Here is a 13,714-nt window from a genome sequence, read left to right as displayed (position 1 = left end):
GTCCTCTCATTGGGGGCAAATACAATATTCATTTCTCTGCTTGTCATTCACGGTGGCTTCAGGTGTCTGCCTGCCCCTCCCGTTCCTCTCTTCCCAGGTGACAAGGCATCCTGCCTTTTCTGTCTAGTCCAAAGAAGTGTTAGTGCCAGCCACTTTAGCTTGTAAGGAGGCCCTGGACAATTGCCTTCCCTCTCTGGGCCTCGGTCTCCCCATGTGTGCAATGAGTGGGCCTCTTTTGCTCCAGCTCTGAGTGATCTGGCTTTTTACAGGGGATGACCAGCCATACCTGGGCATCAAAGGGACTGCTCAGGTCTTCACACTCCAGTGCCCACTGGTGACAAAGACGCATGCTGACCTCAGGGCCTGGAGGAATGGTCACCCGAATAGCCCGTGCCTCAGGCAACAAATCAAAGGAGAACTCAGGCCCTGGGGAGAGGAGGGACTTGGTAGCCTTGTCTCATGGCCTTAGCACAGGTATTGCTACTCAGCGGAACCCATCTCCTGTCCTACCCTATGCCTACCTCTATGCATTTGTGTGTCCAGTCTGGGGAGCATTTCCACTGCCTCTGGATCCGAAGGTTGGGTCCTTTTGGTGCGCAGCCCCTTGTGGGAGATGTCTGGGGAGGGGATGGAAGTACGATGGCTCTTCCCAGACAGGCAACAGATACCCAGCAGCTTCCTCTGTAGGCAGAGAACAAGGCTGGCCTTAAGCCAGGAATCAGGAAATCTGGTCTATGGCCATACTACCCTGAACGTGCCAGATCTCATCTGACCTCGGAAGCTAAGCAGGGTCGGGTCTCGTTAGTATTTGGATGGGAGGAAATCTGGCTTCTGTTTCTACCTCTGGAACCTGAGGTACCACAAACAAGTAAGTTGTTCAGCCTCTTTCAGCCTCAGTTTCCCTAACTGTGTAATGGACAGGATAGTCTACTTCATCTCCACACTTTCCATCTCGCTCACATGACTGGAGAGCAAAATGAGAAGCGAGAAAGAAAAGGGCTGTGAACCATAGGGTAGGGCTGGAGTGGCAGGGAGAGTACCTGAGCAGATGCTGGCATCTTGTGTCTCCTACAGAACTTGAACGTGGAAGGCTTTGTGGATTTCTGCACGAGGAGGTGGAAGCAGCCCCGCTGAAGGCCTGCACAGGGGAGGACACACTTACTATCCAGCCCTTCATTGCTCCTCCCCTGCCTGGAGACGTGGCCCAATTTTGGATAGTAAGTCATTTTAAATAAAGGAGGGTAAGGATGTCAAGCTTCTTTAGTCCCGAAAATTACGATGCAAATTTAAAAAGGATTAATTTCTTAAGTAGATTTAAAAAAGCTATATACACAAAGATATTCATTGTAGTATTATTTCTAACAGTAAAAAATTAGAAAAAACTGCCAATTCTTAAGCAGTGTTATGGGCATTTAGTATGCACCAGGCACTGAGCTAGCCAATGAAAATTTAGAGTTGAATAAGAAAGAAGATCCTACTTTACAAATAGAAGGTAATAACAGAAAGTTTATAGAACTCAAAACTTTTAATCCCAAGAATCTTGGCTGAAAAGATTAACATCTTCACAAAATGATACAATTGCACCCATGAATATCAGTCATGGTGTGTTATTTTAGGATGCTGTAAGTCCCTGTTGAGGTTGAAACAGGACAAATATCTGTTCTGGTATGACAGATCCAACTTGCCTCAGCCTATGTGGCCCCCCAACAATGTCCCTAATTCACATCTTCACTGAGAGTGGCCCAAAGGGCTGTTTCTCATACCCGGGGGATCTGACAGCAGATGCAGGCACAGAGAGCAGGAGCAATGCCCAGCACACCGAGGCTTTGTGGAGCGGAGGGCCACCTGGGTACGGCAAGGAATACTGGCAGAAGGTCCTGCGAAAAACAGAAAGGAAAGCAAACAATAGGGTCTAAGGAGGTCCTTCCCGCCTGACACAAGTTGGATGTGAGGCTGAGCTCTGCCACTTACATCCTGGAAGTGTGACCTTGGGCAAGTTACAGGGCCTCTCTAAGTGTCAGATTCTTCATTCATAAAGTGGGCCTGTTGTAAAAGTCAAGTAAGGTAACGTGTGGGGGAATGTGGAGTGGAGTACACCGTAAAGTACAGACAAAGGATTACTGTTGTATTACTGATAGCAGTGAGCGACCGGTTGAGGGGAGGAACCAATGTTTACGGAGTGCCTGGAGATTTATCCGTGCCTCTTATTGAATCCTCCCTAGAGGTCAGAAGCAACACTGTCTTCATTGTGCAATCATTTCTGCTATGCTACTATGCTCCTCAGAAACTGAGGGCCCGGTGGAGGGGTTAACTGCCCTGTCTGAGGCCACACAGAAGTCTGTGGCAGACCCGCAGTGCAAATGCAGGCTTGTCCTAATTCCAAACTCGTACTTTTTTCTCGATACTGTGCTCCTTCCCAGGTTGGGAACTAAAAGTTAGAATGGAGAGCCTGCTGTGGTTCTGGAACAAAGGGAGAGGTTGGGGAGAGGAGTGGGGCAGGAAATGAGACTCACCGGTGAAACTGTCATCCTGAAGGCACAGGGCCCAGTAGGGAAAAGAAAGGAGAGAGTTATTATTAGTAGGGACCTCCATAAGGAGCATTCTCGCTGGGATCTTTGCCTCAAGTCTCTAATCCCGAGTAGCTGTCCACAGCTAATCGCTTATCCAATGGGCTCTGTTCTTCCCAGCTCCACTCTGCCCAGGCCCTCAGTGCACCAGGACCTTGGCTACCCCTCTGAGGACACACTGAGACTGCCACCAGAGCACAGGGACTGGGGAGGTAGCAAAGGCGGGCAGGCGAGTGGGGAGCTTTATGCCCGAGTGAGCAAGGTAGGCGTCCCTACCTGGCAGCGGCACCTTACCACGTGAGAGGCCAGCAGACGGCAGGTTCTCCAGAAAGGCAGGTGGGGACAGCCAATCCCAGCAGGGGCAGAGAGGCTGATGAGCAGCAGGAGGAGAGGCAGGAGCAGGGCTGCGAGTCTGGGGTGCCCCATGGGTTTCTGTGCGATCAGGGTGCCCAGAGCATGGCTGCACTGCCTGAAGGTGGGCGGCAGGTCTCGCTGCACAGCAGCAGGGAACACGGTACCAGCGCCGGAGCCCTCGCCTCTGCCTGCCCTGGCCCCGCCCTGCCCTGAAGCTCCTCCTCGATCCTAACCAGCCAGCCAGGCCACATTCCTTCTCCTCCAAGCGGAGGGACTGAGGGAGCCTTGTCCCCCAAAAAACCCTTCTGCCCCCTACCTGAAAGACAAGGGTTTCCTGCTACAGCAGAGAAGCAACAGGAAAGGGGCCGGCACCAGGTTGGGGACTGCACCCATTGAATAACCCCTCCTACCCCTGAGACACCCTGCGGATCTGACCCGCCCATCGACACACTCTTGAACTTGAATCTCCCATGGACATGTGCTTCATCCCCTCACTTAGAGAATTAACAGAGCTCTGTTCTGCACTGGGTGCTGGAGATAAAGAGGTGACTGAGGCACCATTTAGAGTTGGGCCAAAAAAAAAAAAAAAGGAACTAGAGGATGCACGTGAACCTCACATGCCTCTACATGTACCCTGGCTCCCCACTGGTTGACTCTCATGACTATATCCAAGCTCTCTCTACCCATCAGCCACTTCCAGCTCTTCTGGGCAAAGGGCTCCAAGGGGCCTCCAGCTTCAAGAACCGACTGATCAGTATAGCCTGCTCAGGAAGCCCCAGAGCTCATAGCTGAGCCCTGGAGCAAAGGGAGTGGGCCCCACGCACTGACCTGGTTTCCTGTGGTTTCCGGTGCTGGAGAAAGGCTGACGAGGCTCCATCTTTGTGGGAGCCCTCCCCATCATCCCACAGCTTCCTCCCCCTCATGGAGCATTTGAACTGCTTCAGCCCTTACCTTGGTGACACACACAGTGGAAAGAAAGTTTTGGGCACACCTACCAGGTTGAGACATCTTGAGATGGTTATTGTCCCTCGCGACTCTATCCAGACCACCTGTCAGTAGCCTGACCACAGCCTTCTTTTGCTCAATTTTGTGCTCAAGTCTCCAGGTTCGCCGTCTGGACGCTGTATCCTGCCCATTATCCTAAAAATATCCTCTAGCTTTTGAGCTCATTAAAAGATAAAAACCCTTTCTTATTCTTTGTTTCTCCAGTGCCTAGCAGTGGATGTCATGAAATAGGTGTTCTGTAGTTGAATAACTGTAAATTATGATACATTTCATCTAAGTAGTTTTTATCTGTTTCACACTTCACAAAGCATTTTCATATTTGATCCTCCTAACCACTTCGTGAGACCGGTAAGGGATAATTATTGTTTTTCTTTCATAAAGAAAGAGATAAGGAAGCAGAAGGGAAAGTGATTTGATCAAGGGCAAAGTCTGTAGCCCAGAGAGCTCCACTTCTGCTGGGCCCTGGCAACGGCAACTCAATTCTCCTTCTATCCTCCTATTGTCTCCCCTCCCACTGCCTCATCTGTCTCTGCTCTCAGAAACCAAAAGGATCTGCATGACACAGTATGGTCTTTTGGCCGTGGAGCCCATCTCTGCAGCACATCAGTAAGATCTGAAGGTAGGCAAGGGTGGTCTGGCCATATTAAGAATAGGTTAGGGAGCCTTCCCCCAAATTCTTCCTACCTTGTAGTGGTTTAGATCTGCAAAAATAAAGCTTTCAGATGCTGGGGGCATGAAATGAGAAACTCGGTTCTATTCTAGAACACTCCTCCTCCCTGATCTGTATCCTCTGATCTGACTCTGACAGTGAAAATATTTGGTTAATTACTCCTGACCCTGGTTAAGGTATGGTAGGACAACTCGCCAAGAAAACAATAGAGACAAGAAAGGAGGAGGAAAGAAGAGAGGAAAAGAAGAAGGGAAGGAGAGAGAAAGGGAAAAAAGGAGCGCACAGAAAAGGAAAAGGAATAAAGATGAGGGTGAAAGAAGGAGAAAAAAGAAAGTGTGTATTTTATTAATTTGTCTTGCTGGTTTACTTATTTACTGTGGAGATGGTTCCAAAACTGATTTAAGGTTAAAAAAAAAAAAGGACAGGGGTGAATTCCAGCACACCCTGGGGAAGGGAGGGGTGGGGTCAGTAGCTGCTGAAATCCTATCATCAGTGTCTGGACCATGCGCTTTGCCCACTTCATCTCATTTTATTAATTAGTACTACAGCCCTGAGATCAGTCTTATTACCCCATTTTTTAAAAACTGGGAAACACTCAGGAAAATTAGGAGACACGTCCAAACGTACTCAGCTAAGAGGAGTCAGCCCCTCACTTGCTGATCTCTGTCCTGCACGCTGGAGACCCTCCCCACCCTTGCGCACACCCCACACCGCTCCCCTCCTCAGTGCCCTGCCAGCTCAGGCAGCTCACATCACGCGAAGGTAAAGCCAGAATGAGTTTCAGGTCTGAGTGAGATAGGAAAAGCCAGTCCTCTGACCCTCTCTGCCTGCTCCCCTGTCCCCCAGGCTTCCTACCTCCAAGAAGACACCGTGAGGCATAAAAAATGTCCCTTCCAGAGCCGGCCTGAAACCTATGAGTGCTGCTCATGTACACTCTTGTGCACTATGCTCTCTCTCTGTCCCTCTCTCTCTCTTTTACACACATGCACACACACACTCATACAAACATATGCTTCACACCTGTGTTGGAGGAAACTCCCAGAAGGCGTGCAGGTACTTTCCCTAGAGTCAGTGGGGGAAAAGGGCTGCCTTGTCTACCAGTCAGCTTGCCAATAAATCAGAGAGTACCGAGTATTATAGCCGTGTGGAGGTTCAGAAATATGAGGCCCAGGTATCCTAAAGGGATGGGCCAGAAGACCTGGGTTCACATCCCAGCTCTGCTAATTATTTATTCTTCTCGGAGCCTCACTTTTCTCATCTGAGATTTGCCACTATGTCTTCCTGCTTCTTTCTGCTAGAACACACTGCTGGGGAAAGCTGTGGGAAGTCAGAGATTTCTGGACCCTGTAGTCCACAGAAGGTACTAAATTTAGCAGTGTGATATAGTTGGCAGGGTTAACAATTTATAGAAAGAAATTGGAATGGTCAGAAAGAAGAAAGCAGGCCTTATGATAGTGAGTTATCAGTGGTCGGACTTCTAGAATAGTGGGGACTGTTCAGCAAACGTCAACAAGGGAGGACTAACCCTGTGGCTAGAATAGGAGGTGACCAACTGGAGTAAAGGCGGCAATGGTGTATTGTAGGACTTCAGCACAGAGGCCCTGTCCTCTTGGAAGGTGGCTAAGGCCTCTCTCACCTGTGGTTTGTATCTAAATGAACTACCAAATGAGAGACTTCATGCTCTAATAACCTTTACCTGGGGACCCAGCAGGAGCTCAGGAGTCCTCGCAGGCCTCTGCACATGCTCAGGTACAGAGTACACAGTGGGGGCCTTGGGCAGCCATTTTTCTTGTCATAGCCTTACCGGTGTGGACTCTGTCAGATCATGAAGCAGCAGCTCCAGAATCTTCCTGCAATGGCCAATATCTAAGGTCCGTTGGGGTAACTGTGCCCACCATTAGGGCACCCTGGGAAGGAAGGTTCAACCAATTAGATCAATGTAACCCAAGAGTGGGCAACTGTCCCTTCCTTACTCTTTCTCTTCCAGAAGGGATCAAACTCTAGCATTCTGGGGCAAGAAATGATTGCTAAGAGAAGAGGAAAGGACTCCCAGTCTGAAGGAGGAAGCCAACACAGCTCATCAAAGGATGGCATTTTGATATTTATTAAACCCCTACTATATGTTAGACTGTTCATAGCATTATTTATTTAAGCCTCACATCAAGCCTGGGAGGCAGCTACCAGGATGCCCATGTGTCAGATCAAAAACAAGGGCTCAAGTATCTTGCCCAGGGCAAAAGTTAGTAAAATGCCTGACTGGAATCCCAGCCTAGGTCAGTCTAGTATCGGAAGAGGTATTCCACTATACCGCACTGCCTTTCTTACGGCCTAGGTGCTCTCTAACAGTTCCTTCAGCCCCTAAACTTTTAGTCCTGTGAAGATCAGGAAGCAATAACCATTCTTCACATTTATACAGCGATACATAGTTCACAAAGTGCTTTCACAATACTTTACCTTATTTGGTCTTCAAAGCAATCTGTGAAACAAGTAGGGTTGATCTTAGTCCTATGATTAGCAGGTGCTTTGGTACTTGAACTCCAGTCTTCTGATCCAAATATGGTGTTCCTTCTATTACATCAAGATCCAGCAAGGGGGTTGTATTTGGTTTAGGAAACACTACAACCATGAGGCAGGGAAAAATTATAGGGAAAGCCCAGAAAAGCAGAATCCCAACAACCCAACAAGCAGAAACTAACATAAACCAAATGGTTTTTGTCCTTTTTAAATTGTTGACAGTAATTTTCACCAGGTACTCTAAGATCATAAAGTCTTTAAGGTACTCTAAGACCATTCCAAAGAAATTTTAACCTTTTTTGTTTTGTTTTTTGAGACAGGGTCTCCCTCTGTCACCCTGGCTCCAATGCATTGGCCTCATCATAGCTCACTGAAACTTCAAACTCCTGGGCTCAACAGATCCTCCTGCCTCAGCCTTCTGAGTAGCTGGGACTACAGGCACAGACCAACACACCCAGCGAATTTTTCTGTATTTTGTAGAGACGGGGCCTTGCTCTTGCTCAGGCTGGTCTCGAACGCCTGGCTTCAAGCAATCCTCCCATGTTGGCCTCCAAAAGTGCTATGATTACAGGCGTGAGCCACCACGCCCGGCCTTAAACTTTTTAAAACTAATATTTGCATTCCAATTCTTTGAAAGCTAGCAGTCTGTGCCTGGTGCTCATGGTAACTCCATTACCTGTACATTTCCATCTTCCTCTCTCTGCTCTCCAAATTCTATCTCTACTTTAGTTCTATCATCTGTGACATACATCCTGACTTTAGTTTACAGTAGGGAAAATTACTTCATTCAATAAATTTAGAATGCATGCTGTGTGCTAGGTATGAGCAAGAGGTGTGGAAAAGACATGCAAAACAATAAATCTGTCAATAAAAGCAGTAAAATAAAAATTCAGAGAAAGAACTCTTGCTCCTTGAATAGCAGGAACTGGAAGGCTCCAGAATTACCATACGAACTGGGTCTTAAAGGATAAGTAATAAAGGAATGTAAAAGTCAAAAGGGGAAATTTTTGTGCAAAGGAAACTGGGAAACCATGGAGCCAATATGGGGATCCATGAGAGGTTGAGTTGACTAAGATAGGGTATGAGAGGGAGTACTGGGAGATAATGCAGAACAGGTGGATTGGGACCCCTTGGCAACCTCAGAAAGAGATTAGGACACTTAGGTTGCTACAAAAATAACAGCACATGGTAGGGACTTAATGATCACGGAATGGATGATGATCCAGAGCTGGGCTCTTGGTATACTCACTTGAACACAGGATACAGGAAGAGGAATGGGTATGAGGCAGAAAGGCAGTTAAGTTTGGGACACACTGATTTTTTTTTAGAGACAGGATCCCACTCTCTCACCCAGGCTGTAGTGCAGTGGTGGGATCATAGCTCACTGCACCCTCAAACTCCTGGGCACAAGTGATCCTTCTGCCTCAGCCTCCCAAAGTGCTGGGATTACAGGCATGACCTGCCTCGCCCAGCCAGCACATACTGATTTTGCGATGATAATCAGGACATCTAACAGAAGAGATATTGCAGTTAGAAGTACTGCCAGTACCTAACACTGTATGACTGTATGACTGTATGAGTGACTAAGTATATACACAGGTTTATAAAACGAAAGAATGACTACAACTCTGGACAGGGCAGAGCTCTGTAGTTACAGATCTGGGCATCATCCAAGGGCAATAAAGTCAAGTGTAAAGGGACACACGTCTTTCATGCAATAAATACTGTGTCGGAATTTTAGGTGTGAAAGAAAGGACCTTTAGTTTAATCACCTCTCCCACTTCTATTTTTAATTTATCACTCCACGCCGTTGGACTTACGTTCATTGGTTGTTTCACATGTATAGCACGTTTCGCCTAGATTGTAAACTCTTTACAGAGACACTTTAAAATTCTTTTGGATACCATTATATAGTAGTAGATACATAACTGACATTAACATTGACTGACGAACATGAAAATCAACTAAAAGAGCCCACAACCCAAGCTAGATAGATGAGAATGGGCCATTTTATACATGGAGAGATTACATGTCTGGCCCAAGGTAGTTCTTGCCCATCAGCTGCAGGGTGCAACTGCGGCTTAGGTTCCCCACGGCTAGTCCACTTCTTTGTGGCCACTGCCAGCTTTCTCAGGTAGCTTCTGCCTATCTCCTAGTGCCTGAGACCACTCAAACAACACACCTTTCACACTCTTTCAAGCCCCAAACACGAGACACAAGGTAGACAGGGCAGTCTTAACTTTATTGAGGTTCTTTTCAATTAAAATGCTCTGCAGAAGAGACCACAGCCTGCAGGGGAAACAGCTTTCCAAATGTTTGTTGACCCATGACCTAGAGATTGAAATAGAATTTGATTTATTCTGTTTCCTTCAGTCTCAATGGCTAAGGGGTGATGGATGGAAGTAGGGAGAATGACAAAGAGGAGGCAAGGATGGGGCTCAGGCTTAAAGAAAAACCCCAAAGGGCCTTAATTTCAACCAATTGAAGTTTGTTTCACAGCTGTTGGTCATCCAGTTCTAACCGACCAGGAATATATTAAATATAGTTTTGCCACCTCAGCAGATGGCAACACGAGGGGCTTTCCAGAACTCTGGCCTGGTCAGCATCACAGCTGCTAAAATCACCAGAAGAGATTTTAGAACAGCTCGTCTATCCCTGTCCCTTCGTTCAGTGGGAGGCCCAGGCTTCACCCCACAGAGCGGTCCATCAGGCAGGCTTCATTTACGCTTCTTCTCCTGTGTGCTGGTGAACCAAGAGTCTAGGAGCTTCTTGCTGTAGTATAATTGCCAGGCATGCACTTGGACTGCCAGCACCAATACCAGGTACATGACGGAGACAGCAGAAAATCCAAAAAGGAAGCGGTAGGCCTTGCCATGGCGGTAGAGCTGCTGTGCAGCAGGGAACATCTCCATGCTGCCATAAATGAGAGGAGCAATGGAAAAGAGCCCCATGCTGATCATGGAAAGCACCAGGTAGCTGATGTTGTTGCGGGGGAATGACAGAAGGCCCAAGAGAGAGGGCAAAATGCTCAGCAAATACGGGTACTCCCACTGATAGGGCATGGCCACCTGATCATGTGACAGGAGCCTCAGGTGTCCCACGCTCATCTTGGCAACCAGCAGCAGCCATATGACCAGATGTATGTAGATCAGCTTCTTGATTTCATACTTGAGGGTCACGCTGTGGGGCAGAGCAGAGGGAGAAGTACCTTTCAAATTTTTCTGACCACCAACTATACGCACAGCAACTGTATTGCACACTGGGATACAAATTTGAGTAAGACAGCCCAGATACTAGGTACAAGAACAGAGGAGGAAAAAATAATTAGAAAAGGAACAGAAACAGCTCTAGTAAATACATGTTCCAAGATATATGGGATCACAAGAAGGAGGAATCAATTCTGCTTGGGATGGATTGTCAGAGAAGGCTACCTAGAGGAGAGTGACACCTGAGCTAGGCTCTGAGGGATGAGTGAAGATGGGCATTCCATGCAGAGATAACAGCATGCAGGCAAAAAGGCATTAAGCATTTATGTTCCAGGAAGCAAATGGTTGAGTGTGGCAAGAACGCATTGTGGGGAAAGGGGAGTAGAGGGATATGAAGTTACAAAGACTATGAAAGAGGCAGTTTAAAGGCAGAAGAGTAACTCTGTGTTTAGAAAGATGACTTTGCACCATAGGAGTACAGCCCGGAGGGAGAAAGGTACTGGCAATGAGGAAAGGAGCTCATGCTGCCCCTACTTCTCCAGCTAAACTTTTCATCTAAAGGAAGCACATATCTCTCTTACTCTTCTAATTCTCTCAGTTTCCAAAGTATCTTCTTCATACCCCCAAGGGCAATGTTTCTGCTCTGGGCAGGCATGAAAACACCTTCTTGGGTTGTGAGGCTCTCTTAAGTAGGGGCCTAAAGATGAGAATGAAGTGAGAGTCCAAAGAGCTTGTCATTCTTCAAAACTATAGAGAGAAGGATGTGAAGAACATTCTCGGAGAGTTCAACGGATTTAAGGAAGTAAAATCTTTTTGAATTTTTATTGTAAAATATTTGTTACAGAAAATGTGGAAAAAGCAGGAAAAAATAATCAGTCATCTCTAGACCTCAAGCTCAATGAAGGCAGGTAACAGTTTTGCTTTTTGTTTCGTTTTTTAATAAATTTTTTTATTGAAAATATAACATGCACTCAAAGACCAGGTCTGTTTTTTGCTCTTAGAGCCTCAGTGTCTTACACGATGCACCATGGGTAGAAGCTCAAGAAGTATTTGTCGAACAAATAATTGAATGTAGAAATATCCCTCACATGGGAGTGTTTATAAAATTCGTGCTAGCCAGGGAAAGGCTGCCTTTTACCCTCCACATCCCCCCAAACGGACCAAAATATAACAGCTACCATGTATTATGTGGTAAGCCTCAAGCTATCTTCTTCACCAAAACCTAAAAGGTAGATTATTTTCTCCTTCTGCAGATGAGGAAACTGAGGCTCAATTAGAAATCAGGTTTCCAAGCTGACAGAGCGGGGCCAGCACCGATGTGACTCCAGAGCCCACGCGGGGCTGGAACCCCTCAAGGCAACCAATTGAATAAAGGGGTGGCGCTCGCGAGGGCGACGGGGCTTCCCAGGACGGGAGACAGGCCCGAGGCCCGCACCGGAGGAGGGGACTTGCCAGGTGTGCGGGACTGGCTGGGGAGAAAGACCCTGAGGCTGGGCCGTCGTCTCTCCCGCCAGGGAGGAGGCCTCCGTACTCCTCGCTTCGCTTCATACCTCATCTGGTAGTGCATGGCGACGCGCTCCCGGTGCTGAAAGTCGCTGCCGTCGGTGCCGGCCGCACGCGGGCCTGCCCGAGATGCCATTGTAACCGCCCAGAACCCCGGATCCCCTCACGCGACCGCTACAACAGCGCCAAGCCGCGGGGGAACGCTATTCGCACCGCCCCAGCTCCGCCACCCAACAGCCGCGCAGCTCTCCGAAGAGGACTTCCGGCTTCTCTGTCTCGGGAGGACCGACTCGGTGGTCACTCCTCCGCGCGCACGCGCCCCGGCTCTCTCTCGGCCCCGCCCCACCCCGGCGGAGCGGAGCGCGCAGGAAGTTAGTCCCCAGCCTTGGCTGCTTTTTACTGTCTACCGGAAGGCTTCTTGAACGCTGTCAATTTCTTAAGCTCTAATATGAGTCCAAGACACCGCTGTCCCCGCTTCACAGAAGGGAAAACTGCTCTTTGGAGCACACATCATTCACACAGTTTATCCACTTTCTCCCCTAGGTCACTTAATCATTGTTAAAAGAAACGGGTAACTTTTCATTGAGGAAACCTGGTGCCTCCCCCTTCATTAAGTAGTCAAAGTTAACCTGACCGCTAATGAGACAAACTGACACCCTAGGACTCTCGACGCGCTGAGGACAGAGCATCACTTCTGCGGTATCTCTGCCAAAAATACTTAACCTGAATGTAACCATGAAGAAATGACAGACAAACCCAAACTGAGGGACATTCTACAAGATAGCTGGACTGTACTCTTCAAAAATGTCAAGGCCATGAAAGAAAAAGAAATTATTCCCAAATAAAACGTTATGTCATCTGTAGAGACAGAGTAGAACGATGGTTACCAGGGGCTGGCGGGGCTGGGGCAGCGACTGGGGAATTACTGTTGAATGGGCACAGAGTTTCAGTTTGGGAGGATGAGGAAAGCCTTGGAGACGGGAGGTGGTGCTGGTTGCACAACGATAAGCATGTGCTTAATGCCACTGAACTGTACCCTTAAAAAGGATTAAGATGGTAAATTTGATGTTATGTACATTTTACCACAATAAAAAATAAAACTTTAAGGAAGTTATGTTATCTGAAAAAAGAAAGAAAAAAACATGTACTGAACATCCTATACGGACCAGTGTACTATACTGTGTCCCCAGTATACCTGGGGACACAGAATGAAACAGACATGGTCCCTGTCTCTTGAGGGATCACAGCCCAGTGGGGGGAAGAACTTAGACCCGTGAAGCTGTGAAATAGGGTGGTCAGTGCCATGAGGAGAAAGTACAGGAGGCTGAGGGAGCAAAGAGAAGGCACCTCTCCCCCACTTTGAGGGTTAGGAAGGCTCCCCAGAGTGGCAGCATCTAAGCTGAGGCCTGAAGCCTGAGTAGGAATTAGCTGGAGTAAAGAGGTAGGCAGGGGAAGAGTATTTCAGGCAGAAGGAACTGAAGCTGTGAAGGCCCAGAATCCAGAGAGCACTTGGCTGTTTAAAGAGCTAAAAAACTTCAGAGCGACTGGAGTATTTGAAGGCCACAATAAAGAGGTAAGGCTTGGTCAGGCATGGTGGCTCACTCCTGTAATCCCACCCTTTGGGAGGCCAAGGCAGGAGGCTTGCTTGAGCCCAGGAGTTCCAGACCAGCCTGGACAACAAAGTGAGATCCCATCTCTAAAAAACAAAAAAAAAATACATTTTAAAAATTAGCCAGGTGTGGCGGCACATGCCTGTAGTGCCAGCTACATGGGAGGCTGAAGCAGGAGGATCACTTGAGCCCAGGAGTTCAAGGTCACAGTGAGCTATGATCATGTCACTGTACTCTAGCCTGGGAAAGATAGTGAGACCCCATCTCTAAAAAAAAAAAAAAAAA

General features: G+C 47.8%; 2 protein-coding genes across 2 annotated transcripts in view; both read right to left on the bottom strand.

The window, feature by feature from the left end:
* Positions 1-3,314, bottom strand: part of IL17RE (interleukin 17 receptor E) — a 10,688-nt gene extending 7,374 nt beyond the window's left edge. The window contains exons 1-7 of the mRNA XM_012646542.1: positions 3,238-3,314; positions 2,862-3,036; positions 2,514-2,529; positions 1,764-1,877; positions 1,041-1,138; positions 522-681; positions 287-426 (exon numbers count right to left, since the gene is read on the bottom strand). Of these exons, the coding sequence (XP_012501996.1) occupies positions 287-426; positions 522-681; positions 1,041-1,138; positions 1,764-1,877; positions 2,514-2,529; positions 2,862-3,036; positions 3,238-3,314 (780 nt within the window). The remainder of the gene's footprint in view (positions 1-286; positions 427-521; positions 682-1,040; positions 1,139-1,763; positions 1,878-2,513; positions 2,530-2,861; positions 3,037-3,237) is intronic.
* Positions 3,315-9,354: 6,040 nt separating this feature from the next.
* JAGN1 (jagunal homolog 1 (Drosophila)) lies at positions 9,355-12,111 on the bottom strand. The gene is made up of 2 exons (XM_012646874.1): positions 11,867-12,111; positions 9,355-10,290 (listed from the first exon to the last, which is right to left on the bottom strand). The coding sequence occupies exons 1-2, from the start codon at positions 11,953-11,955 to the stop codon at positions 9,828-9,830; spliced, it is 552 nt and encodes a 183-aa protein (XP_012502328.1). The 5' UTR covers positions 11,956-12,111; the 3' UTR covers positions 9,355-9,827.
* Between the last annotated feature and the right edge of the window lie 1,603 nt (positions 12,112-13,714).

This window comes from Propithecus coquereli, unplaced genomic scaffold (genome assembly GCF_000956105.1).
Source record: "Propithecus coquereli isolate 6110/MARCELLA unplaced genomic scaffold, Pcoq_1.0 Scaffold107, whole genome shotgun sequence".
Taxonomy (NCBI): domain Eukaryota; kingdom Metazoa; phylum Chordata; class Mammalia; order Primates; family Indriidae; genus Propithecus; species Propithecus coquereli.
The sequence above is the reverse complement of the archived record's forward strand: the minus strand, read 5'-3'. Positions and strand labels throughout refer to the sequence as shown.

Bases quoted from the DNA above. Each gene is read 5' to 3' on its own strand.
- JAGN1 (XM_012646874.1), bottom strand. From the start codon at position 11,955: ATGGCATCTCGGGCAGGCCCGCGTGCGGCCGGCACCGACGGCAGCGAC. The intron at 10,291-11,866 runs GTATGAAGCGAA...TCTGCCCCACAG, and splicing joins GCCATGCACTACCAGATGAG to CGTGACCCTCAAGTATGAAA.